Genomic DNA, 25,436 nt, shown 5'->3' with positions numbered 1-25,436 from the left:
TCATCCTTCATATTATATGTGCAAAAGATTGACTATAATACACTGACACTGGTTCCTTTTTACAGTTAAATTAATCAGCTTTGTACTTGAGTTTGGTGTGTTAGCTGATCACTTGCTGTGGATGTGTGTGGACTGTCAGTGATGTGCTTTAAATGTGTGTTTGCTCAGCCGCTCTTGGCGGAGCTGTTCCGGCTCAGAGTCAGACGGACCGGGAGCAGAGCCGGAGTGTTTCCTCGGAGCTCGGAGCTCACAGGCGGCTGAAACTGCTCCGTCCTGTGAAACGAAGACTTTCGGTTCTCAACATGTCGGGGTAAGTGATTTTGACGTTTAGCCGAAAGCTGAAGCTGTAGACAGTGTCCGACACTTCCCCGGGGAAAAAAAATGCTAAGCTAGCTGTAGCGTTAGCATGCTACGAAGCTGCCACACAGATTTGCTACAGATTTTTTGGAGTGACGCGGCGGCAAATATATTTAACTATTTCGTGTTTGGTTATTTTGGTCTGGGGCAAGAAAGCATTTCCTGCAAGCCCGCGATTTAACACTGATGGCCAGCTGACATGGAGTAAGTTAAGGTGAAGTTTTCAGACGCTGTCGGGGCATAAAGTTGAGCTACGTGGTGTTTCATGTTCGGTCTGTAACTACACTGTAATTAAATAGCAATGTTAGCACTGACAGGCTAGCTGTTACCATTCGGCCGTAAAATGCAGTTAAAATAACTAACATTCATGAATTTGCACGGCAAATGTTTTGTCTCTCCGCGTCACCACGACAGACCTGTTATTGGCTGATGTTTATGAGCGACCTGGCAGCCATAAAGCCGAGGTTAGCACCCTGTATGAGGAAACTGTGCAAAGCTGGACCAGCTGAGTCTCTCACTCCTGACAGCAGCTGACAGAGAAGCAGCCAGACTCATGTCCAAGATTTGGGTGTGAACAACTTGGGACGCAATGTCTCTCCTGCTGATCGCCCTCGTAATAATCCTGCTGCTTGGGGTTGTGTCATGGGTCATTTTCAGGTATGGATTTCATAATTCTTATAGTGTGTCTATGATTTCCTCTGATACTTAAAGCAATGCTGATTCACGTTAACCTCGCATCGTGAGCAGGCTTTATCCAAATGTTTGCACAAGATCTAAGACCATTTGACTTGGGCTTGCAGGTGGCTCATATGCACCCTGGCTGTGCGATTCTTCCAGACGGCGCTAAATGCTGAGCTTAAGATCAAGTCAGTAGGGCTGTTTTCAGTCTGGGGAGTTAGTATCCAGTTTCACCCCCAGCATACTCTGGTAAGACACACTGTTTACATGACATGACTGCCCTGAGCTAATTCATTGCAACCAATCCCCTGTCAGGGTGACATGTTCGTGCACTTTCCCGTGACACATCAATAATTCAGTGGGCTGTAACAGTGACTCTCTTTATGACAGGAAATTGACAGAATATGGATTTCAAGTAAACTTCTAAACCCGGATTTACCGTAAGTTTTATGATTTTTGGATAAAATCTTGGAAATCAGCTTGTGATTTTGAATAAACACTTTTCAGAGCTTTTAACTGTTTAGGATAATTAACTGCATGTATGTGTTTTTAAGGAGATACCTGGTATTGTGTGTTGGTGAAACTCGAGTAAGGTTTGACTTGCAAGCACCAGTGAGACCTTTGATGAAGAAGAGCCATGGAAAAAAGTCAGGGAAGATTTCTGTCAGCCCCACAACACTTCGCTTTCTCTCACAAGTATGGAGTCCTAATACAGGCCAGTCCTGCTCTAAACTGATCAGCAGACAACATTTCATGTCCTGTCTTTTGCTCTCAGTTGCTGTCACTCCGCGTCAGCTCGATCAATGTGATGGTACTGAACCTAGCACTGTCAGAGTCTCTATGGCACATGACTATAAAAGGCATCACCTTGTTACTTGACCACCAGAGTAAAAGGTAAACATGTTATTCATTTTTGTTGTGTCTCTTGACCACTGATTAGAATGCACTGTTTGTTTAAATTAAACATATTTGAAAGAATTGTTTGCAAAGGAATTTTCTCTTTTTTTCTTCTTTTTTTTTATGCAGGTTGGCGTGGGACTTTTCTGTTGGGCAGTTAACCAGTAAAGTGCTTAAAAGTAGTGAGTTGGTGAGTTCTGTCCCTACCACTGAAATAGAAACTTGTGATTGAACATGTGTGACTAAGCTTCTCTCCATTGTAGGATACATGTTTGGCTGAAGTGGCCCTGAGCCTCCTGCTTTCTGGAGATGTGAGCCTAGCAGACATGAAGCCGGGTTGTCTGTCCCTGAGAGTGAGGACGCTTACCGCAGAGCTTCATGAAGGACTGTTCCTAAGCCAACTCCTGCTACCCCAGTCTCCTGCCAAGAGTGTAAATGGCACAGCTGATGAGCAAGTGCATGGTACACTCTGAAATGTCAAAAACATTATTTGAATTAGATAAGAAATTCAGATGGTACTAAACCTCTCACAATCCCACCATAAACCTTTAACTGTAGATTAATCTTTTTTGTGTGAGACATATTACAATTTAAGCACCGCACAGAATATAAAGTGCTTGTAAAGACTATAGGATATTATACTTTGCTCTTTTCTACCTACCAAAGCATCTACCAAGTAGTACAATTCCATAACATAAAATCTAGATGTTGCTGGGCTGTAGGTGTGTGTGATTTGGGCCATGTCAGTCTGTATAAACATTTATAAATCATAGTTGACTGTTGGCCGTTTAATTACCGCAGCTTAATTACAATTACAATCCCCTCTTTTTTTGATTTGCTAAATTATACTCACGCTAATTATTCTGAATGATGACAGTAATGGCAACGTACCCTCTTACTGTCTTTACATCAGATTGTTTGCTTTATTCTAAAATGCCTGGATGTCTGTGATATTTTTAGCTGTTCCATTGGCCAACTAAAAAATTAGGACAAAGTCATATCACACACCTGCTTGTTTGTTCTTGAAATGTCTACATGCTCAGTGATAAAGTTTAACCTCCCCAGTCACATAAAGCAAAAGATATACAATTATTTACACCATAAGAAACAGTCAGTGAGTTTGAAAAATGTAAAATTGAAATGTTGACGTTTTAGGAATGTATTTTTTATGTACCTGCATGTCTTTTGGGCCTCTAAACCATAAGTTAGGAGATTAAATGATTATATTTGTTTATGTTTGGATACCAGTAACACAGACATAGTCAAGGTCAGCAGTTCTTTCCATACAGACTAAAAATCACAAGGAAATTGCATATAAGGTCACTCAGGTATTTCCTGGCGTTAGTAGTTTTAAGATAATGAAAACCCAACTTGTAAAACACTGCTACTCCGAAGAAAATTTGTCCTCAATGACCAAGATACTATATATTTATATGCAAACTTGCAGCAAACAAAATCTGGCTTATTTATTCTGTTGTTTGACAGCTGCTATGCTAAACAAATTAAGTTTACTGTCTCTAGATCATCCACTTGCATATCAATTATTTAAATGATTTTTTTTTTAAATGATCAGTTGCCTAAGACGCACATTCAGACAATATTGCATGGTGAAATATATAACATTGTGATTTGATGTTATAAATACTGCTTCCTTTCAGGGTGTGAAAGCACAGAATACATCCAGACAGAGACTGTGGAACATTTTCATCACCTGATTCCTGACAAAGTCGATGTGGAGTTTGACAACACAAATATAACCTTGTCCATGCACAGCCAGAAAAGGTGAGTCACTGCTTTACTTTTACCAGCCCAAAGTTATTGTTTTCTGTGGATTGATTCCCTGTTGAATGGGATATTGACTAAAAGTATTTTTTGACACTTTGCCCATCTGTACAGACACCTGAATTGGACTCTGAAGTCTCTAAAGGTCTCCTATAAACGTGATGATGAGCAGCTTCCTCTTAAAAGCTTCACTCCTGAGCTGAGCTTTCCCCAGAGCAGCCTGGAGCTCCTACTAGAGGGTTAGTGGACAGCTTGGCACCAGACACAATGCAAAGCGGGTTGAATGAAGGCAAAAAAGCAGCAAATAACATGTTCTTGTCTTTTTTTTTTTTTTTCTTCTTCTTCTTTTTTCTGTAGATGGGCTTCTCCTCTCTCAAAGCAGGCAAAGAATCCTTTGCGTGAACACTCTGAAGATGTCCTTGCAGGCAAGGAAGTTACTTGACGTCATATTCTCTGGTCAAATCTTAACTGTATGACTCATAATTTTGACTTTATTTCTTCATGTTTTTGTGACTTAAGGTTACATCAATTGACATCACAGGGTCATTCATCGTCAGCACCTGCATCATCCACTACCGTCACCAAGAATTTTCCCATTGGCTAAATCTGTTTCCATGGGAACAGCTGATCCACAGGAAAGCAGCACATAAAAAAAGGCAAGTTGTGAAAGCAATAGTTATACATGCTGACAGTTTATTGACCCTGTACTCTGCCAACAATTTGTTTAAGTCTACCAAGTCAATGATAATAATATTCTGGTACATTTTGCTATTTCTCTTTGTCATCCATGTGTTTTTCTGTGTGTGTGAATCACTCTTTCTGTTTTGTTTTTCCATAACCTCATTGTGTTGTGAAGTCCATTAGATTATTTGCCCAACTTCCTTTTCCTCAGGCGTTTCCCTCACGTGGATGCTCCTGTGATGATCACTTCTTCTGTGTCCAATGTTAATGTGTCTGTTCAGCTGGGAGACACAACACCGTTTGCTCTCGGCTTCCTGTCAGCCACTGCAGGTGCTGTCACTCTTTCATACGCTGCACGCTTATACATAGACATGGAGAAAGGCAGGTGAACACCATTTGATGTTATTGCTGCATTGCCTAATTGGGTCATTGTTACATTTCACCTCAAAATAATTTTGAGCAATAACACTTAATGTTATCATATCATACGCAAGTCCCTTGCTGTTATTACAATGGATTTCCTGCAATAAGTCTTTATGGGTATTGTTCAGAAAACAACTTGTGGGCCAACACACCACACTTGATTGGACAAGGTCTTTCTTTAGAGGCCCAAATGTTATACATTAACTTTTTCTCCTTTTTTCCCTGTTGACCTTTCAGAGCTTTCACCCAGAATGATTTAAAAACTTAAAACTTAAAAAAAATCTTCCTCAAAATAATTTTGTAATATTACTGTATCATCTCTGTGTCTGTAGAAGTGCAGCATCTTCTTGACATTATAGTTGGCAAAGAGAGCCTTGACTCCCAAAATGTGCATCAGCGTGCCTCACTGTGCCTGGACAATTTCTGGTGGAGAGTGGGTCAGGGGTCTCATATCCAACAGGCACCCCACCCTCCTGGTAAACATGTGTGGGGAGAAGCACTTGTTTTAGACTCACTCAGTCTTCAGGTAGGAAACAAATACTTACATACATTTAAGAACTTTTTATTGTATGTATAAAGATGTTTTATATTACTTTTTACACACATTTTTTGTTTAATACATAACCAAACATATTTACACAGCTGCTGCACAACAGGTTACTCTAACCCCCTCTTACTTTCTTTGTATTTTTTTTAATGGCGTTTTTGACTGCAAATTAGATGAAAGATAATGCATAAAACAATTTCAAGCTTAGTTCAAATTCCTGAGTTTATCTGATAGTTGGAGTTTGCAAAGTTGCGGCAGCATCATATGAAAAGCAAAACAAAAATATGACATAATGTATAAAAGGGGGGAAAAAAGTTAGTAAAATTTTTAATAAATTCGTAATAGAGGTTAGGTTTAGCACTGGTTTCACAATCTTACAGCTGCAGGAAGCAAAGATCTACAGTAGCACTCATTCACAAACTGGGTAGAGTAGCATAGTGCTGAAATAGCTCTGCAGACCTGGAGGGGATGGGGGTCTTTTTTTTACACAATGCATGACAGTGCAGCCGTCATCCTCCTCCCACCCACTGCCTCCACTGACTCCAGGGGCCATCTCAGTACAGAGCTGGCTTTCCTGAGCAGTTTGTCCAGTCTGTCCTGCCAGCTGCTGAGTGTTGTTCCCACAGCATGCCATCGCACTGTTAAAAAAGGTATTCAGGAGTGCCCCCTGCACTCCTAAAGAGTCTCCACAGCAGATACAATCTGCTCTGACCGAAAATAGTTTTGAAGTCAATGAGTTAGTTACCATATTTTTGGACATTATGGATTGCTAATGTTCATGTACTATTTAATCTCTTTTATTTCTTTTATTTATTTATTTATTTTTTTTTTTTTCAGGGGAGTTTCAACCGATCTCACATGGAGTCAGGGAGCAGCTTACCAAGTCTGAACATAGAGTCCAGTCTCAAAGGGCTTCAAATGGAACTTTCAGAGACCTGTGCACTGTGTCTATCTCGCCTGCTGTCTCTCATTTGTGTTCCTAGCAATCCAAGGGCACAGCCCATGAATGTGGCCGCGTTATCTCCCACTAGTGACAAAATTGGACACCCCATCCACGCCTCACAACCAAACCTGCTTTTTAAACTTGACTGCAGCCTAGAGGATGTTAATGTCTTCACACTCTCTAATGTGGCAGGTAAGAAGTTGATTACTCATGTTGTTCTGTGTTTTGTTCTTTGTCTGTGGTGTACCATTACAGTACTTTGATGCTCTTAGATCAGTGTATATGTGTGTGCTCTATGTTCTATCTATATCTTTTCAGGCAAGCTCAGCTGGCATTGTAAAAACAGTCTATCCCTTTTTCTAGTGGGTTTACCCACCTTTCAAAAAGTTGACGACCTCTTTAGGGCTCACACCACTTGACTTATGCTGTGTTGTCATGCATCTTTAACAATGATGCACGGCAATATGCCTTTCTTCTTAAAAATGTTCCACTGTGGTTTCATTATCTTTATTTTTTGTTTTGATAGTCTGTCATCACCTCAATTAATCATTTCTTCTCTTAACTTGTATTTTTCTTTAGGAGCTGTGTCTTTGCGGATGGACACTGTAGGAGTTCTGTGCTCTGCAGAGAGCTCCACGGTGTCTCTACAGGGTTTGAGTTTGTCTGTTGTCAAGAATGTCACAGAGAACATGGAAAATTGTTTCCCAGCCTCCCAAACCCCTAACCCTGTGTTAAAACTTACCACAATTGCCTTCAGCTACCACCTCACCATCAACACTTTACAGGTAATCAGATGTTTGACTTTATGCCTTTGGACTGAAAAGAATTCAATATTCATATTTTTTGTTGTCATGTCCCAATCAGGTTCAAAGTGAGGAAGAGTTCAGTGTTGAATGGGCAACCCCTGAACATATGGTCTTATATCAGCACATGACTGAAGCTGAGGCTTGTTGGCGAATGCTTTGTGGAGATGAAGGGAAGAGGACCCAATCAACTCCAGTCAAACCTACAAAGAGTGAAGATGTAACAAGCCAGAATAGAGGGTTGTGTATTCGTGTTGAACTGGGCTATATTAGTTTAACAGCCCATGTTAGTGAGCAGAACTACATTCTCCTGCACACAGAAGCCCTCTCAGTCTCCAAACATGCTTCCTCCATGCACATACGCTCCCCTTTAGTGATCTTCAACTTTGATGGCAACAACATTGCCTCATTTAAAGGACTAGATGTGGAGACACACGCAGAACTGACTGAGAGACAGCTGGACAGAGACACTTTCCCTTTCCTCATCACTCCTCACAACCGTGGCTGGGTTCTCACTTGTTCTTCCTTGTGTGTTGAGTTCCCCTACCAATACAATTTCTCAAACACCTTTGACAAGGCCATTAGCGTGCAGAAGTGGTTGAAGACTCTCCATCGCTCCCAAAACTGGGCCCCCTCTGTCCAATGCCTGCCCCCTGATTTGGTGTTCAAAATCAGCCAGTTCTCATTCATCTTCCTGGATGATGTCTTTGAAATCAAGCTGAGAGACAACTATGAGCTGATGAAAGATGAGAGCAAGGAAAGTGCAAAGCGCCTGCAGCTGCTGGATAAAAAGGTGGCAGATCTGCGCAAACAGCATGGCGAACTTTTGCCTGCTAGAAAAATAGAAGAGCTGTATAGTTCACTGGAGAAAAAGCACATAGAAATCTACATCCAGCGCTCCCGCCGCCTCTATGCAAACACACCCATGAGGAAGTCCCTGCTGACGTGGACTATGTCAGACTTGGAGCTAATAATCCTGGCTGATCAGTCCCTTCATGGCCCGGAAATGGTGAGAGAGCAACTGAGAGACATTGATGCTATCAGTCCTTTCCCCAAGGAAGGCCTTCCTCTGGTGGTCCAGTGGTGCCGTGCTGTCAAATTCAAGCTGGCTGCATTTTTGGGTAAGAAATCTGCATGGAGAAAAATGTAATTATAGCCCCAATTATTTAGGCATTTAATTTCATGCAAAATTATTTATCTTTTTACTGTGATTGCTTTGTGCTAGTGAGAATTCGCGACTACCCTCGCTACCTGTTTGAGATCAGGGATTGGGAGCTTTCAGGGCGCCTGATTGGGACAGAGCAGGATGGACAGGCAAGAGCTCATCGCAAAGAGATTGTTCCACTCGGCCCACCATGGGGAGATGTGACGGTTCAAAGAAATATGCCACCACTCAAGTTCTACTATGATTTCAAATGTGAGTAATGACTTTTAATGTTTTCAGCATGATCCACAATCTCTTCTTGATTGGTGGAATTAAGTACAGAGGGATATATCTATCTTTCTATGTTAAAACAAAGGTGGTAACACCAATAGAAGAGAAATGTATCTGCCTAATATTGGAGCCCATATAAAGATTGTATCTGTTGTAGTTGCTTAACAAAAATAATTCCCAAAAAATCAGCATTTTGATTTTTTTTTTTTTTTTTTTTTTTAACATAATGTTTAACATTATTACACACACATTAATATGTTGGTGAATCAGTGAAAACATGCGTAAAGAATCATAAGAGTGATTTGATGTTCTCCATCTTTGCACCCATTCTTTCAAACATTTAAAGTAAATGTTTTGAACTTTTTACAGCAAACATCTCTCTATACACAATCGTGTGGGGGCCATGTTGGGACCCTGCGTGGACCTTGATTGGACAGTCAGTTGACCTACTGACCAAACCCACAGTTGATCCCTCACATCCTCTAGCCTGGTGGGACAAAAGTCGTCTCCTGCTGCATGGGCACTGGGTTATGGACATTGATCAGGCCAATCTCCATCAGCTAGCTACTGAGGTAAAACACTTTGCACCTAACATATCATAACCTACATCATAGCTGTTTTGTTAACACAAATAGATATATGCAGCAGATGATTTTGCAGTTTATGAAAAAATAAATAGAAACAAATGCCATTGTTGCGTGCAATAATCAAAGTGACTTATGCAACAGAGTGCACAACATTAATCTTGAGGTGACTTGCACTTTTCCAGGACCCTTATAACACTACAGAAAACCTGCACTGGGAATGGAATAAGCTGAAATTTGACTGGAACCCTGGACAGTTTGTTTTCAAAGGAGACTTGGATGTAAATGTCAGGACAGCTTCAAAGTAAGTGGAAGCATGAAAGGTTAAATCAGTTTTTAAATGCAAATTTAAACTCTGTAAGAGAAGTGTTGATTAATAAGGGGACTTTTTCTATACTAGGTATGATGATATCTGCTTTATGCGTCTACCCAACCTGTGTATGACCCTTGACCTCCAATGGCTATGTCATGGCAACCCCCATGACCACCACGCTGTAATGCTCTGCTGTGCAGAGAACATTGCAGATGTGGCCTCAGGACAACCTCATGACTCCTACAGAGCCTTTCGCTCTGAGAACCTCAACCTGTCCATCACCATGGACCTTAACCAGCACTGTGCCACAGGTACATTCAACTCTGTAAGAAAGGGTACTTCCAGGACATCAAAAGTCTTTTAAATCATTTCATTCAGGTTATTCATAAAGATGATGAAATGAAAAAGTCACAAAACAGTCTTGATTTTCTGGTTATTTTTGCCTGTTAACACAAAGACAAGTGCCAAATGGCTGCTCTATGGATCCTCAATGTCAATAATCAGAAACAGATCACAAACAACTGTAGACCTTTTCATTGTTGCAGGCTTTCCATATTTTTTTCCGCTAGTATGACCAAGTAAAAAGGCTTAGCTTCCATTCTCTGGTTTTGATGGGTCTTTAAAAGCCTTACATTTAACTTGACTAACAGTGTATAAGGAACTGGTTAGATATTCAGTGACGCTGTGTAAAGCTTGCTGCTCATAAAATGTATTATATGGCTCTATAGAGTATTATGCATACATTATATTTTGTAGAGCCCTGTCAGCCCAGAATCCTGCTGTACAGCAGCACTCTGCGCTGGATGCAAAACTTCTGGGCCACTTGGACAAGTGTATCTAGACCAATCTGCAGAGGAAAGCTCTTCCACAGCCTCAGGCCGATCCGCAAGAAGCTGGGTCAGCACTATAAACAGATGTCCTACACAGCTGCCTTCCCACAACTACAAGTAAGTGTCTTTAGGGGGGGGGGGGGTTTAAGCTGCCTCCAGCATTTCACTATAATTTGGATTGTACCATGAATGACATGCAGAGTACAGTATGTGCTTTGACCTTTTAACGGTGTTCTCTATTAGTTCATCTTTGTTTACCCCTAGTATATTGTTCTACATATGATGTATTTTTCAGGTGCATTACTGGGCCTCCTTTGCTCAGCAAAGGGGTATCCAAGTGGAGTGCAACAAGGGCCATGTCTTCACTCGAGGGGCACAGAGACTAATCCCTCAGGGTAAAGCATGATATGATTCATTAAGATTAATGTGTTAAGACTTGTAGATGACTCATGCACACTGAGCAGAACATGAAGTGGTTTGTGTATTATTGAAAATGCATTTGTGTCTGTTTCGGTATCTTAGCTGGCACGGTGATGAGGAGGCTGATCTCGGAATGGAATGTAACTCAGATGGTTAGTGAGCTCTCACAAGTGACAGTTCACCTGATGGCTTCCACCTGGGATGAGACAGCCGACCACCAGATCAACGCACAGGTGAAGAAGACTCACCTACTCAGCCTCTCCTCCCTGAGCTACCAGCGGCAGAGCAACCCCATGGAAGAGGTAAGCCCAAGAGACAGCGTAAGTTTAAAACTGTTCTTGTCTGTAAATTATATTCATAATAAACATCTTTCAAATTTTTTTTTTCCCTAATAGGAGGTGAACTCAAAGGATGAGACTAATGCCTCTTACACTCACAAGCTGCGCCTGGTGGACCTGCGTGCTTCATGGACCACTACTAACAGGAACATAGCCTTCGGGCTGTATGATGGTTACAAAAAGGCATCTGTTCTAAAGCGAAATCTCTCAACAGAAGCTTTGAAAGGCCTGAGGATCGACACACAACTCCAGACTAAGAAGCTCAAACGCTCTCCTTCCAACTACTCTCCCACCACAGCTCCAACCACACCTGTTGTGCCCACTGTCATTCGAGCAGAAAAGAGTCAAAATGAAGGTGACTGACTTGACTTAGACATCAGCCAAGTTATTTAAAGTCCACTAACTGTTCTTTTTCCACATCATTCTGTAGGAACATCAATGCTCCAGAAACTGATAGAGGAAACAGACAAGTTTGTGGTATTTTCTGAGGAGGACTCGGGCGTCAGTGACCAGCTTTGTGGTATAGCAGCCTGTCAAACTGATGATGTGTACAACCGCAACTGGTTTATTGAGCTGGTCAACTGTCAGGTAACAACATTAATACAACATAAACAACATTAATAATAGTAGTTTTATTTCATAGTAATACTTTAATACTTTAATTTTCAATTTCATGTTCAAGTCATACTATGCAACAGCATGTGGGATACTCTGTCCTAAATAATAAAATTAAAACATTTTTCTAAAACAAATTTCTCCTTTTGGGAGCTGACACTCCCAAGCCTGGTTTTAAAAAACCCTGAGGTCAATTATCTGAAAGGTCTAGCGTTGTAATCCTGCTTTATTATTCATTACCCAGGTGATGTTGCGAGGCACAGAGACAGCAGGCTGTGTGTTGGTGTCTGCTGCAAAGGCTCAGCTGCTTCAGTGTGAGCACCATCCTGCCTGGTACAATGACACCTTGAAGCAGAAGACCACCTGGACCTGTTTGCTGGATGGCATGCAGTACTTTGCCACCATGGAGCCCAACCCATCTGAGCATGAGGACAAGCAATTGTGGCTGGAGGTAGGTGCAAGTCTCACCTGGTTTCAGGTTGCTTAAGAACATGTCTAAGATGATTGTCAGGGATCAGTCAGCAGAGGAATGTTTACAGTTAGTTTTTCACTAGTGTGGAGTTGAGTTGTGTCATTTTTCCTCTAACTTATATTAAATAGAAACAATATGATAAGAAATACTGAATGGCAATTCACTACCTGAATGACTACAAATGGTTTCTTAATGATTTTAAAGTTTAGATATAATAGAAAGAAAATAAGCCAATTTGCAGAACAATTTAACATAGTTCTCCGAATTGCATCTTTATCTGATGATGATGGTGAGTTTAGGTGAAAAACATAGAGGAGCACAGGCAGCGTAACCTGGACTCAGTGCTGGAGCTGATGGAGAGTGGCCAAGCTGTGGGAGGAATGGTTAGCACCACGACAGGTACAACATTACTCACCAAGATCTAGTACTGGTCTTCCTTACAAATACTTTTTTTGAAATAATATGCACTTCAGAATACTTCGATGTAAAAAATAAAGGCCTGAATCCAGAGATGATTGAAGTTGTGCAACCTGTGTTTTGGGGAAAAAAAAAAGGCTAAATTATCAAACTCTTTGCTTTACAGAATTGCATTTATTTTTCTCACTTTGAGTCTTTTTCCCCCCCCCCCCACTTGTATTTCAATAACCGTAGACTGGAACCAGCCAGCTCAAGTGAACGAGGCTCAGCAAGTTCAACGTATCATCTCTCGATGTAGCTGTCGGATGCACTACATCAGTTACAGTCATGATATTAATCCAGAGCTGGCAACACAGATCAAACCACCAGAGCTGAGGAATAGCCATGAGAAAGAAGACCTGTTGAAAAAACAGGCTGGTACGTCCATTCCCCTGCAGACCTTAAATGTAGCCCTTCAATCTGCACTCTGTCTAGGAAGAATGCATCTGGTTTCTGACCTGCATTTATTATTCAAGCATGAAAGTATTTTTGGTCTGACCTTTAACTTGTATTGCCATGCACCAAAATCTTCCAGGGGCTGTGGACACCTTCACCCTCATTCACCACGACCTCGAGATATCGACCAACCCTGTTCAGTATGCTATGATCCTTGACATTGTCAACAACCTGTTGCTACATGTGGAGCCTAGACGCAAGGTAATCTGGACTGTCAGAAGATTTCAGTTATTCGTTGTTTCTCCAACATTCTTTATACTTTATTTTTTGTGTCCAGGAACACAGTGAGAAAAAGCAACGAGTGCGTTTCCAGCTGGAAATTTCCAGTAACCCAGAGGAGCAGCGCAGCAGCATCCTGCATCTCCAAGAGGCAGTCAGGCAGCACCTGGCTCAGATAAGACGCCTTGAGAAGCAGATATACTCCAACATCAGGGTGAGTCACTCATTGCTGTACCAGAATGTAATTCACCACCTAAACTAAAACTTAACTTGAGGCTCTTGGTGTAGCTGAAGAACAACTGATTGGTTTAAACATAATATGATAACATTAGTAATTCAAGAAAAAATAATGTGATGTTTACAGGTTAAACTGACAAATAAGTTGCATCAAGCTAAACTAAATTTACTAAGCTTTTAAATCCAAACAAGCATCCCAAAATGCTACAAAATCTGTAAAAAAAAAAAAAAAAAAAAAAAAAAGATACAAAATTGACAGATAATTTGTATTATTTAAATAGTATAAGTTCGGAGTGTGCCAAAAAACTCATTTACTACAATTCAGAATCGATAAAAATAAATAAATAAATAACTAAAACAAATCCACAGGCTGTCTGCCTCCATTTTGTATGTGGGACATCCTGACGTCACACACAGCCGGTTCTGGAACATATGCATGTGCGGTAAGCACCAAAACAAAGATGACAATAATGAAGGAAAGAGAGATTCAACTGGCCCTGTCCTCATTGAAGGCAAAGATTTGGATGAATTTAGATTTTTAGCTAGAGCCCTATAAAATCCGTTTTATATTTTCCCAAAATTCTGCTTAAATTTTTCCCATTTTAGTTTTTTTTTTTTTCCGTAATTCCCAGTTTTTAATTTTTGAGTCTTCCTTTTTTAGCATTGTACACAAATTCAACCCTGATAGTGTTTTAAGTAATGAAACAATTCCTTCAGTTATAACTGAAAATTTCAATACTTCCACACATTTAATCAAAAGCATGGAGTTCCACAACTTTGGTAGAAATCCACTGTGAACTTTTTAGTTGCTTCTATCCCCATGCTCTTTGGTTTTCCACCAATTACTGACATCTCCATTGAAGTACATGATAGTCAACCTCTTTGTGTTACGCTCAGTGAGTGACTCTCATTTGACCTAGCACTCAGACGGCCACTAGACTGGTGGGGGGGCATGCATTATTAGTGACCCCCTGTGACAATTTTCCCGACAGATAGGTTCCTTTTTATTCCCAAAAAAAAAAGACCAGGGCCTGGTCTCTAGTCTTAGGGGGGTGGGGGGTGGTAAAAGATTCCCACCCCTAGTGTATGTACAGGTAGTCTACACTTAGTCAACTTTAACTTGTACTGTACTTAAATCATCAAACGTGCTTTTTCTTTTTGGATTCTTCCTCATCTTCTAGGCACAACCTGAGGAACTGAGTGGTGATGAACTGATGGAGATCAACACAAGGCTGCAGAACCAGCTGAACCAGGAGAAGAATGACATGCAGATGAAGAGTGAAGAGCTCAACATTCTTATCAGGTGTGACATCCACAGGCCTACACCTTCACTAGTGTGAAGGCGTACCTGACACACAGATAAAAATATATTCTCTTTCCTCCAGGTGTTTTAAGGACTTCAAGCTGCAGCGAGCAAACAAGCTGGAGCTGCGCAAGCCACCAGAGGATGTGAGCGTGGCGAGGAGAACAGAGATCTACTTTGCCCAAGCCCGCTGGTGTTTGACTGAAGAGGATGGCCAACTTGGTATTGCAGAGCTAGAGCTGCAGAGATTCATGTACAGCAAGGTAGGCACAGTTATGTTGAGTTTTAGCCAGCTGGCTTTTGGTGGTTCTTCACCCAAGCTCAGAAAACAGTTGTGCCGTCTCCATCTGTACTCATAAATTACTTGACTTTAAGTCTTTATCTGTATTGTAATATTTTGAATCAGATTTAATGAGTTAAATGCAAACAATCTAATCTTTTTTTTTTTCAACAGCTGAACAAGTCTGATGATACTGCAGAGCATCTTTTGGAACTTGGGTGGTTTACAATGAATAACCTGCTGCCCAATGCAGCATACAAGGTAAATTACTTACTCTGATTATTATTGTGGTTATTGAGATTCTTTTCAGTTAACAAAACAAAAAGTGATATTCTTTTAATTTAACTGTAGTTTGATTTAGCCCCAGTTGTAAACAAAACTTGAAATTGGCTCTACGCCACTCAACAAACATAAGACACCTGTTCTTCTGAGCCAAACTCAGTAACACCTTTCAGAAACATCTTTTTCAAAACCATCCGAAAACTGTCAATATCCAATTCAGCAGCACAGCCATTAAGTTTTTTTTATTTATTATTTATTTATTTAAGATAATGATGTACAGTCTGACACTGTTCAGTCAACTCAGAAGCAGAATGGTCAGAGGTGTTGTTCTGCATTGCATTCAATTTTGTTGCACTTTTTTTATAAAGTGATGAATGTGTGTATAAATGTCACTGAAAATGCAGTGTTGCACTCATGTTTATGAAACTCTGCCTGATTTCCTCTGTGCAGCGTGTGAGGGTATGTACGTTTTGGTACAGAGACAAGACATTGACGTCTGTGATGACTCCATCATGTTTGTCCAGATGGGCTCACTCAGTGGCTCTTCAGAATTTCACATTCAGTGTTGCATGCAGAGTTAAAAATCCATTAATGTGCGTGGAAATGAAGACTTACTACTGCACTTTAATCATCATTGTGCTTTACATTCTGTGCTCATGTCATTAATTTCACTGTCTAACATGTTTTCAAAGTAATGTCGGAATACAGTATGACCAGTTGTGAATGTTTCTTAAAATAAAATGAACCCTGTTGTTTTATAGGTCGTACTTCGTCCTCAGAGTACCTGTCAGTCAGGACGCCAGTTTGCTTTGCGCATCTTCAGTAAAGTGCGCCCCCCAGTGGGAGGAATCTCTGTGAAAGAGCATTTTGAGGTGAGATATTTAGCATGCACTCTCTGACACATGAACTATATTTTTATTAGAGATTTTTCTTTCTAATAATGATTTTTTTTTTTTTTTCATTTTAATCAGGTCAACGTGGTGCCTCTCACCATCCAGCTAATGTATCAGTTCTTCAAAAGAATGATGGGATTTTTTTTCCCAGGAAGAAATGTTGAGGAAGAGGAGGTCACCGATGAGGAAGACAAATTCAGATTGGTTACAACCGGTATGGTTTTATCAACAGTAGACATATAACAGCAGTAAACTGAGCAGCACTTAGATCCTAAACCCTCTGTGATCACAAGTGTGCAACCTACCAACTGGGGGATCAATAATAGTCTCCATGTTCCCTTGCAGGCGTCCGTGTGTGGTGTTGAATTACCCATTACTGTGTTATGTCATCCCTCTAAGCTATTGAAAGCCTCTGTCATTTAGGATATGACCTTGAATTGTGTGTGAGAGACTCAGAGGGAGTATAAAGTGTAGGTGGCAGAGTCACCCAAAGGCCAAAGTGATTAATCTGGTCTATGTCACAGGTATCCCTGTCAAGCCTCGGCAGTCATCAGAGGACAGTATGGGTGCTATGGGCCCAAGCAAAGGTGTCAGCCAGGGACTGAACCGTACAGCTGGGGTCAGGAGGTCATTCAGGAAAGCTCCAGAGGTATTCATGCTTTTTTGATTGAGTGTTTCCAGAATAAGAACAGAAAAGGATTTTCCAATGGAATGCTTATTGTTATAGTAGCAAAATAAACAAATAAAGGGACAACACCATGTCACCAGGGACAATGTATAACAATAAAGAAGAGAACTTTCTGATTATTTTATACTTCCTTAAAGTTGAAACATTTCATGCACTTTCCTCCGACCAGCACCCTGTCGATGACATCGATAAAATGAAGGAGAGAGCTGCTATGAACAACTCTTTCATCTACATCAAGATTCCTCAAGTGCCCCTCTGTGTCAGTTATAAGGTGAGTTACTGTGCATTTACTCTCGTTCTATGATTTAGTCTCCCTTCCTCGTGGTGGATAATGAACCAAAGAATTTGGCTTAACTTTACTTGATTTTTTTCGCAGTCATAGTTTTGGACCTTTATGGCTCTGCAGCAATTACATGAGCATTTAAACTCACATATATTATGTTGCAAGATTCAAAGGTTTTTATCTGCCTCCTGCTCATCCTCCTCGTCGTGTGAAATGTCTGTCCTCAGGGAGAAAAGAGCAGCGTTGACTGGAAGGACCTGAACCTGGTTCTGCCTTGTTTGGAATACCACAACAACACCTGGACCTGGCTCGACTTTGCCATGGCAGTGAAAAGGGACAGTCGGAAAGCACTTGTAGCACAGGTATGCAAAACTGAATTTTGGATTCCTGTGTTGGTTTAAAATCTGAGGTGACGACGTGGTATGTTGTACAGGATTACATCACCACCATCTTACCTTATTTGCTCTCTTACATGTTGGGTTTTTTCTGCAATTTAAAGTCCTTAATTGCAGACTTTGCAAGGAGGAGGAAGAGGCACTTTGCACTACAATGTTGAGTTTTATACTGATGAAGTTGGTGTTTTTACTCATTGCTGCTTAGATGATCAAAGAGAAGCTGCGTCTAAAGCCGGCTTCAGGCTCAGATCTGCGAGGGAAAACGTCTGAGGGGAAGTCAGACAACGGCCTGCAGCAGCAGGAGGAAGATGAGAAGGCACGGCTCCTCATCGGCCTCAGCACTGCAGACAAGAGTTCGAGCAAGAAGAGCATCTTCAGTCGGCGCAAGTGACACGACAAACACTCACATTTCACTCCAACCTGAGACTGACTGGTTGATCCACCACAATCCACTGAAACTCCCTCAGTACTGGAATCAGAGAAAAAGCTGGCTGTGTGAGGGTCACAATATCCCACTGGCTAGGTGAATCATCATGAAAAGAGAGATGGAGGAGCATTTCAAATAGTTGGGGGAGGTTGTTTACCATATATTAGCCTGCTGAACTCAAAAAAACATTCTGGAGGTTATGTTTTGACTCCTGGTGTGTCAGATTGAAACCTGTAGGGAAAAAAACTCCAGAATTACCAGGGTGCCATATTGACCAAATAAATCATATCTTCTTTATTTGTTTGCTATTAAAATGTCGCTCTACATTTCATACACTCTGCAACTTTGAAAGTAGTGACCACTTACGTTGCATTGAATGTAGCAAGGAAGATCCATACTGTGTAGCTATCACTTCACTGTTAAACTTTCCTCTGCTTCTTGAAACGCAAGACTCAGAACAACTTGTCCTGCTGGCCCAGGAACACACTGTATGTGGAAAAAAAAAAAAAGAGAGGAAGAAATAGGACTTGATTCAAAGCACCTTTAACACAGTCAGTTATAAAAAATAGATTTTCAAATGCCATAAATAAATATATGAGTATGTTTTATTAATGAAAGCCTATAGAAGTTGTTTGTGGCTGTATGACTGTCAATGACGGGAAGGCCTTTCACACTAAAAATGTTATTTTATTTTACCTGCATCTTTAAGCTAGCTGTTTTACTGTACCTCACCTCAGTGCTATAAATATATATAATATCAAGGACAGAGCAGGAGAAACATTTCATGTCTTGTATGATGTGGCAATGGGCTTGATAGTATTGTGGCAACAAGAAATGTGTTGCAGCTATTTGCTGAGTGTGAGTTTTGTAACTTTAATACTAAAGCACTTTTTATGCAAAGTATTTTGATATTTTTGTAATTATGATTGTTTTCTGTTAAATGTCTTGTATAACTGTGCTGCTGAAGCCTGTTATTTCTGTCACAATTGCATCAAGAAGAACTGCCCTGAGTTGTTGAATTCAAATGATGATATCACAAAAGTGTGTGGCTTCCTGTTTATCTGTCAATAAAAGCGTCGGAGTCTCAGCTGTGTGTGTGTGTGTGTGTGTGTGTGTGTGTGTGTGTGTGTGGGTGTGTGTGTGTGTGTGGGTGGGTGGGTGTGTGTGTGGGTGGGTGGGTGGGTGGGTGGGCAGGACTGAGCAGCACAGTCTGATCGATCATTGACCTGACAGCTTGAACTAGAGCGGAATCGAGCTCTTCCCGCTCCGGATGAGTCTCTGCAAACATTTCTCAGTTCTCGGGACTCAAACTCGCCGACACGTGGATGCGACCGGACCGGACCGCGCCAGTTCGGCTCAGGAGAGGAAACTGAAGGCGACTTTTTCCACCCACCGGACTGAAGCGTGGAGTCTGTTTACGGCGGAGGATGAGATGGGCAGCGGCATCAGTAAGGTGAGTCCGTCAGCTGGACTCATCGTGGGAGCTTCGTGAATCCGGGAGTTTGATCGTTGCTCAGTGGATGTTTGTGCAGCTTTGACGGCTCCTCCGTTATCAAAGCACCTACATCATTTCATCACACGCAAAAGACGAAGCTTGTGTGTTTTCATGGCTCAGCGATCACGTGTGAACATTGACGTGTATGTTTGTATTTGGATTCCCATCAGCCACTTCAAAGGCAGCAACTGACCTTTGTGGGGTCAACTCAGGTCATCAGAACATCATAAATAATATAATATAAATATATATTATAAATTATAAATACAGCGCACTGGGAGCACCACGAAGAACTGACTGAAAAAATATTATCGAGTTAGGTTTAAGAATGGAAAAGGTGTAGGTTGCTCTCTCCCAAGAAGCTATTTGTAGTAAAAAAAAAAAAAAAAATCTTATAGAGACAAGTTGTGGAATGTGGATAATATTTTCCACGTTGTGTAAAACCCTCTTCCAGTCAGACAAATTGTGTTTTTGTAGGTCTTATGCTGAACTGGTCTGTAAAAGTACTGCAAGTCCAAAAATACTACACTACACTTCACAACCACAGGCTTAGTGAGCTAGTGTAGAACCTTTATTAATGAATTATTAACATTTCAATTCATGATAATTGCATCATATTATAATAAGACTGATAAATTAAAAATTATAATCTTCAACTCAACAAGGATGCACCACATGAAATGATTCTTTCTCTTATTAAGGAGGTGATGAAACAAGTACAAGCTTATGCAAGTAAAATTGCAGAACAAGGACGACCCTTGTGTGAGACACAGAGCAGTCCTCAGTCAGTGGTGTCAAAACAGTCCCTCAGGGCCATACTGGCCTCCTCAGTCCTTTGAAAGGCTCATATTACATTTTTGTATTATACCCCGGATAATAAGCTTTCATTTCTTTACTATCTTGTTTCCTACTTCATCTAGAGAGCTGGCTTACCTGCCCCGTGTCGTCTCAGCCACGGTTTCCTCTCAAACATGGGGGTCTCCAAGGCTCAGAGACTCGGACACTTAGCTGTATTTTCTCGGCCCGTGGAAGTGGACGACAGACTGCCTGTCCCCAGGCCAATTCTGCCTCCAGGAGACACAGAGAGAACTCCTCCGCCTTTCATCTCTGTCTTTCTGCCTGAGTTCCCACACCACAAATTTCCTGGAGAAGATCATTGGCAGGTACTCTGGACAGCAGCAGGAGATCGTTCAACGGAGCTGATCTGTAGTGCAGATGTTCCGGATTAGCAGGGAGCGAACTGTTTGAACTGTTGATCTGTGTTCACAGGTCCTGGGCTTCATAGCCAAAGGATCGTGTGGACCCATCATTAAGGTGAAGAACGTCTTAAGTGAGAAGACCTACGCTGTAAAGGTTAGTTCAGCTGTAATATTCACTACTACAACATTATACACTGTACATGTGAAATATGTTTTGTGTCATGATTTTCGTTGATGTGCAGATTCTGACTAAATCAGAAATCTTGAAGAATCGAATGCTGGAGCAGTCAAAAGAGGAAGTCATCATTCAGGTATCTCCCCGAAAAGAGTAAAATTCTCAAATGTGGAAAAAGGTACCTTTAGTTAGAGGGGCCATCATTTGACTGCTCTTGTACATTCTTATTGATAAGAGCTTCAATAATTACCTAATTCAAATTAATCCACTATTATGATCATCAACTTCTGTTTTGTAATGTTGAAACATGACTTTACGCGTAGCAATGTACAGATTCCCCAGAGTGAAATGAAAAGCTGGAGAGGAACATTTTATTGATGAGAAAGCTACGACAGCAGAAGACCATTTCATGTTGTTCTCCTGACAGTGATGGACAGAAACCTGACGCTGCAGAGGACCAGACCGGACAGTTGAAGAGTGGAAAAATTAATCCTATTAGCATACAAGATGAATCCAAGGATTTAACTTGCCTTGTGTCAACAGTCCATGCTGGTGATGTAGTGTCATACTGCTAATGAAGCCATTTTAGCCAATTATACCAGTTAACCAGGCCCTTTATTGCCACTATATACCAGATTCTAATTACTCATGAACAGGACAGTAAGCATGGTGAACTTCAGTGGCCTCACCAGTTACCTAATTGGAATCCGGTAGAGCACCTTTGGGTTGAGGTGAAATGGGAGATGGGCAGTCTGAATGTGCAGTTGAAATATCTGCAGAAATATAATCATTGTAATAATCCCAACATTGTGTGAAGTCCGAGCTGCAAAGAATTGAAGCTGGGGGAATTTGAGGAGGAACTACTCAGCATTAGGATGGTGTTTTCAATTTAGTGCCCTGTGAGCCCTGTGAGATAGAAATGACTGCACAGTAGTGATGGGAAGTTTGGATCTTTTTACTGACTCAGGTCTTTTACTCTCATTCAGTGAAATGAACAAATCTTTTTTTCATTTCGTTCGTCAGAACCAGCGTGGCCCTGTAGCTGTCATTTGAGTAATGACTGAAAAAGCTCGGCTTTCAAATATTGAAGAGCAACATGGTTTGCGTCACTTGGCATATAATACACAAATTTGCATTTGTTAAACTATTGAGCACCCTTTTTGGGCCACAGCCTACTGAAGTTGAACTGACTGATAAGAACCGAAGACCCGTAGTTATGAGTCGTGAACAAACCACTCATTTCTGCACTGAGACAAGTGAACGAGAGACTCAGACCCGACTGAGATGACTTCTTAACCCAGAGTCATACATAAGATTAGTTCAAAATGAACGAGTCGTTCACGAATGACACACCAGTAGTGTACAGTATATCCAGTACATGTGAGGGAAAGAGATCAGTAGCCAACAATGAAAACAGAGATAAATGACAGCTTTCTCCACGAACATCATACTTTTAAATGTTGCCATCTGAAATCTGAGAAAGTTCCCTGTCCATCTTTCACCATTATATTCACTCTCACTCTGTATATCTGTGTGTGTGTGTTGACTGTTGCATTGCAGCGGCAGCTCAAACATCCATTCATCCACAATCTGCAGGACTGCTGGCAGACGCAGCGCAACCTCTTCATTAGTGAGTTAAAAGATCATAATAACTGATGGCACAGTCCAACCCCCTCCCCTTAGTGCCCTCCACCCTGGTCCTGTGGTCACATAAAGTATTCTGTTGTACAACTGTGCATTCTGAAGTTCAGGTTCAGTACTGCTGGATACTGAAGTGCACTGCCATCTAATGAAAGTGCTGGGTAAAGCTCACATGCTCCACTGAGTGTGGCTGCAGCTGCCATACCTGCCAGAATCACAAATCCATATCTATCCACCAATCATTATTTCAGATTAAGATTATTGACAGAGAGCCAAAGTGGTCAGAGAAAATGTCATTCTGTAGGACAAATGCATGTGAATTTATAACTTAACCCCCCAGCAACAGTGTGATGAGCAAATCTTTATTCTTTGAAGTTTTGTTTTTCTTTGTCTTCTTTTTGATTTTCTAATTTCAGAGAGCTTATTAAACACAAAGCAGGCATGCATTCAGTCAGTGCCATCTGTTTGTCGTCCGCTGCAGTGTGTGACTATTGCAGCATTGGAGACTTGTATACTTGCTGGTTGCTGAGGGGCCGGTTTGAGGAAGATGAGGTTCGGCTCTTTGCTGCGGAGCTGGGCAGTGCACTGGGTTTGTGTCAATGAGGTGTTCGTTATACTGACGTCAATAGTGATTTGAAATCTGTGGCTACATGTGTGGTATCTTCTTATCATGTGTGGTACCGTCTTTTGTTTCCTTTTTTTAGGTTTCCTACATGACTTGGGGATCATACATAGAGATATAAAGGTATGGATTTTATATGTCGTGCATTTTGCCTGATAAAATGTCTTTATATCATGTATTTATGACCTTTCATGTTGATCATTTTTCTGTTTTTTAAGATGGAGAACATTCTTTTAAGTGATCAAGGTAACGTGTGTCTATGTGTTTATAGAAGAAGAAAAAAAAAGAACAGTGCAAGACTTTTAAATTTAACATGACTCGCTTTAATTTGTGTCATCCTCTGGCACATGCAGACCAGGAGCCACGAGTCTCCAGATTTGTTGCTTTATTCCATAAATATGAACCCAATATTAAATAGCAGTCATTTCAACATGTGTTTATGTCCCATTATCCAGGTCACCTCAGATTATCTGATTTTGGACTCTCACGTCGCCTGAAACGAGGAGGACGGGCATTTACAATATGTGGGACAATCCAATACATGGGTGAGATTTTGGTCTAATAAATTAATTATATTTCTCTGGAGAATATACTCATTTGACAGAAATGAACATTTGTGCCAGTTTGAGCTCCAGTATTGTGTAAATTGTCTTATTGCGTGGGCTTTGTCAAAGTTCAGTCCTTGTTTACAGCTGCAGCCCCACCTGTTTTCTGCTCCCGATGGATTCCGTTGACCCAGTTGTGAATATGATGCAGCTGCTCATTTCATTGAACTTCTTTGGGTTTCTGTGTTATGCATCCCTCTCTCTTTAGGTTTTTTATTATCTTGGTTTCCCCTGTTTTGTGTGAGCAGCTCCTGAAGTTTTGAGTGGGGGTCCATACAACCATGCAGCCGACTGGTGGTCTCTTGGCATTATGCTGTTCTCACTGGTGACCGGAGAGGTGAGTATCAGTTTTTATCAGCTGTTGATGTGACAATTATTGGTCACTTTGGTTTGCTGACGCATTTCTGTATGTGGTTAGTTTCCAGTGCCTGCAGAACCCGACCACAGCACCATGTTGTCGAAGGTCAGAACATTTCATTATGTCCTGCCCAGCACCTTCAGCTCCTCTCTGCTCTTGCTGCTCACAGAGGTTTGTACATATGATTCTCCTCACTCTCAGTTATGCAATCAGACACTTTTTGAATGAAATGTACTTCTAGGTAGAGTCTTACCTGCTTCCCATTTCATTGATGCAGCTTTTGTGCAAGAATCCAGTGAACCGCCTCCGTAACTTGGAGTGTTTCAAGATGCAGGCCTTCTTTCGTGGCGCATCATTTGACTCTCACATCCTCCAGAAGACGCCTGTTAAATTCATCCTTGAACTCAGGACTCATCCAGATTGGACAGCCAAAGCGATGCGAGGCCTTTCCTTGGACTACTTTGATAACTTCAACTGGGAAAAAATCCTTAATTCTCCTCCAACTCCCTCCGAACTGCCTTCTCTTTTAGCCAACATGGACTTGAGCTGAGCAACAGAGTAGTATCGTAAGGCCTAAGTCAGATCTTTGTTTCTGTGGCTCAACACAGAAACTCTGACTAGACATGAGAAACTCAGATGATGTACAAAATTAGATTTTCTTTCTGAAGTTTTCCCTGAACACTGACCTCACAGAGTCCAACTGCTCCTGTATAGATGGATGAGTCAGCTTCTCTTATTGCTTTGTGACCAGAACAATGAGCTGAAGGAGCAGCAGCTGGTAGAGCAGAGGCTTCATGAACCCTTTTTTCCTCAGCCTCAGACAGCATGCAGGCTGTGCTGCCTAATGACTGACTAAAATTTGTCCACAACTGATGGTAAGTCAAAAACAATTCAGGAAAGCAGTTTTTTTTTTTTTTTTTACTGAAGGAAGTTTTCATTTAGTTATACTCCCATCATTATAGTTAATATCAATCATTGTTTTTACCATTATTTGAAATTGAAATGCTTTCATTTATTTTTTCTTTTTCTTTTATACCTCATTGTTCCGTTACCAAGTGAAACAATGCTCAAATATTTCCAGTTCATCTTCATTAAATGCAGTCACTGAATCATCATCCATGAGTGGTGGTAACAGTTTGGTTGTAGGGTCCACTCACTGTCAGTGCTGGAGGTCAGGAATCGGCCGAATTAACCGTGGGCAATGAATGGAAAGTCAAAACCCTGACAACTCTCTCACATCTGCTAAAGTTTAATCACCAGTATTAAGGAGAGTAGGCCTACTGTCAATTCACATCAGTTATCGT

The 25,436-nt window shown here is 41.1% G+C and overlaps 2 protein-coding genes across 4 annotated transcripts; both read left to right on the top strand.

Annotated features, from left to right (window-relative positions):
• The first annotated feature begins 182 nt into the window (after nucleotides 1–182).
• LOC115052972 (protein KIAA0100) lies at nucleotides 183–19,124 on the top strand. Of its 3 annotated transcripts, none has more exons than XM_029517479.1 (40): nucleotides 183–310; nucleotides 885–1,014; nucleotides 1,158–1,284; nucleotides 1,426–1,475; nucleotides 1,590–1,731; nucleotides 1,811–1,929; nucleotides 2,062–2,122; nucleotides 2,196–2,394; nucleotides 3,591–3,714; nucleotides 3,829–3,953; nucleotides 4,072–4,139; nucleotides 4,234–4,370; nucleotides 4,607–4,725; nucleotides 5,151–5,344; nucleotides 6,203–6,500; nucleotides 6,888–7,093; nucleotides 7,173–8,232; nucleotides 8,337–8,528; nucleotides 8,916–9,118; nucleotides 9,316–9,434; nucleotides 9,531–9,754; nucleotides 10,200–10,390; nucleotides 10,569–10,668; nucleotides 10,796–10,995; nucleotides 11,089–11,386; nucleotides 11,462–11,619; nucleotides 11,891–12,097; nucleotides 12,418–12,517; nucleotides 12,770–12,952; nucleotides 13,110–13,231; nucleotides 13,308–13,463; nucleotides 14,668–14,789; nucleotides 14,872–15,052; nucleotides 15,244–15,330; nucleotides 16,113–16,223; nucleotides 16,323–16,458; nucleotides 16,769–16,893; nucleotides 17,102–17,203; nucleotides 17,443–17,577; nucleotides 17,816–19,124. In XM_029517479.1, the coding sequence occupies exons 2-40, from the start codon at nucleotides 947–949 to the stop codon at nucleotides 17,999–18,001; spliced, it is 6,735 nt and encodes a 2,244-aa protein (XP_029373339.1). In that variant the 5' UTR covers nucleotides 183–310; nucleotides 885–946; the 3' UTR covers nucleotides 18,002–19,124. The 3 variants fall into 3 exon arrangements, with proteins under 3 accessions (XP_029373339.1, XP_029373338.1, XP_029373340.1); XM_029517478.1 differs by having other exon boundaries at nucleotides 772–1,014; XM_029517480.1 differs by having other exon boundaries at nucleotides 186–310; nucleotides 888–1,014.
• A 135-nt stretch (nucleotides 19,125–19,259) lies between these two features.
• LOC115053445 (ribosomal protein S6 kinase-related protein-like) lies at nucleotides 19,260–25,022 on the top strand. Its single transcript, XM_029518161.1, has 12 exons — nucleotides 19,260–19,490; nucleotides 20,453–20,695; nucleotides 20,802–20,885; nucleotides 20,974–21,042; nucleotides 22,467–22,536; nucleotides 23,029–23,136; nucleotides 23,252–23,292; nucleotides 23,388–23,415; nucleotides 23,625–23,714; nucleotides 24,023–24,111; nucleotides 24,193–24,303; nucleotides 24,410–25,022. Exons 1-12 carry the CDS (start codon nucleotides 19,308–19,310, stop codon nucleotides 24,680–24,682), a joined length of 1,389 nt encoding a protein of 462 aa, XP_029374021.1. The 5' UTR covers nucleotides 19,260–19,307; the 3' UTR covers nucleotides 24,683–25,022.
• The last annotated feature ends 414 nt before the right edge of the window (nucleotides 25,023–25,436 follow it).

Source organism: Echeneis naucrates, chromosome 13, assembly GCF_900963305.1.
Source record: "Echeneis naucrates chromosome 13, fEcheNa1.1, whole genome shotgun sequence".
In the NCBI taxonomy this organism is placed as follows: domain Eukaryota; kingdom Metazoa; phylum Chordata; class Actinopteri; order Carangiformes; family Echeneidae; genus Echeneis; species Echeneis naucrates.
Note: the sequence above shows the minus strand (reverse complement) of the source record. Positions and strands in the feature narration are given on the sequence as shown.

Excerpts from the sequence above, each read along its gene's own strand:
- LOC115052972 (XM_029517479.1), top strand. The coding sequence starts at position 947 with ATGTCTCTCCTGCTGATCGCCCTCGTAATAATCCTGCTGCTTGGGGTT. Across the intron at positions 12,098-12,417 it reads ACAAGCAATTGTGGCTGGAG|GTGAAAAACATAGAGGAGCA; the intron begins GTAGGTGCAAGT and ends TGGTGAGTTTAG. Across the intron at positions 17,204-17,442 it reads CCCTCTGTGTCAGTTATAAG|GGAGAAAAGAGCAGCGTTGA; the intron begins GTGAGTTACTGT and ends GTCTGTCCTCAG.
- LOC115053445 (XM_029518161.1), top strand. The coding sequence starts at position 19,308 with ATGAGTCTCTGCAAACATTTCTCAGTTCTCGGGACTCAAACTCGCCGA. Across the intron at positions 22,537-23,028 it reads GCAGCGCAACCTCTTCATTA|TGTGTGACTATTGCAGCATT; the intron begins GTGAGTTAAAAG and ends CGTCCGCTGCAG. Across the intron at positions 23,715-24,022 it reads TGGGACAATCCAATACATGG|CTCCTGAAGTTTTGAGTGGG; the intron begins GTGAGATTTTGG and ends TTGTGTGAGCAG.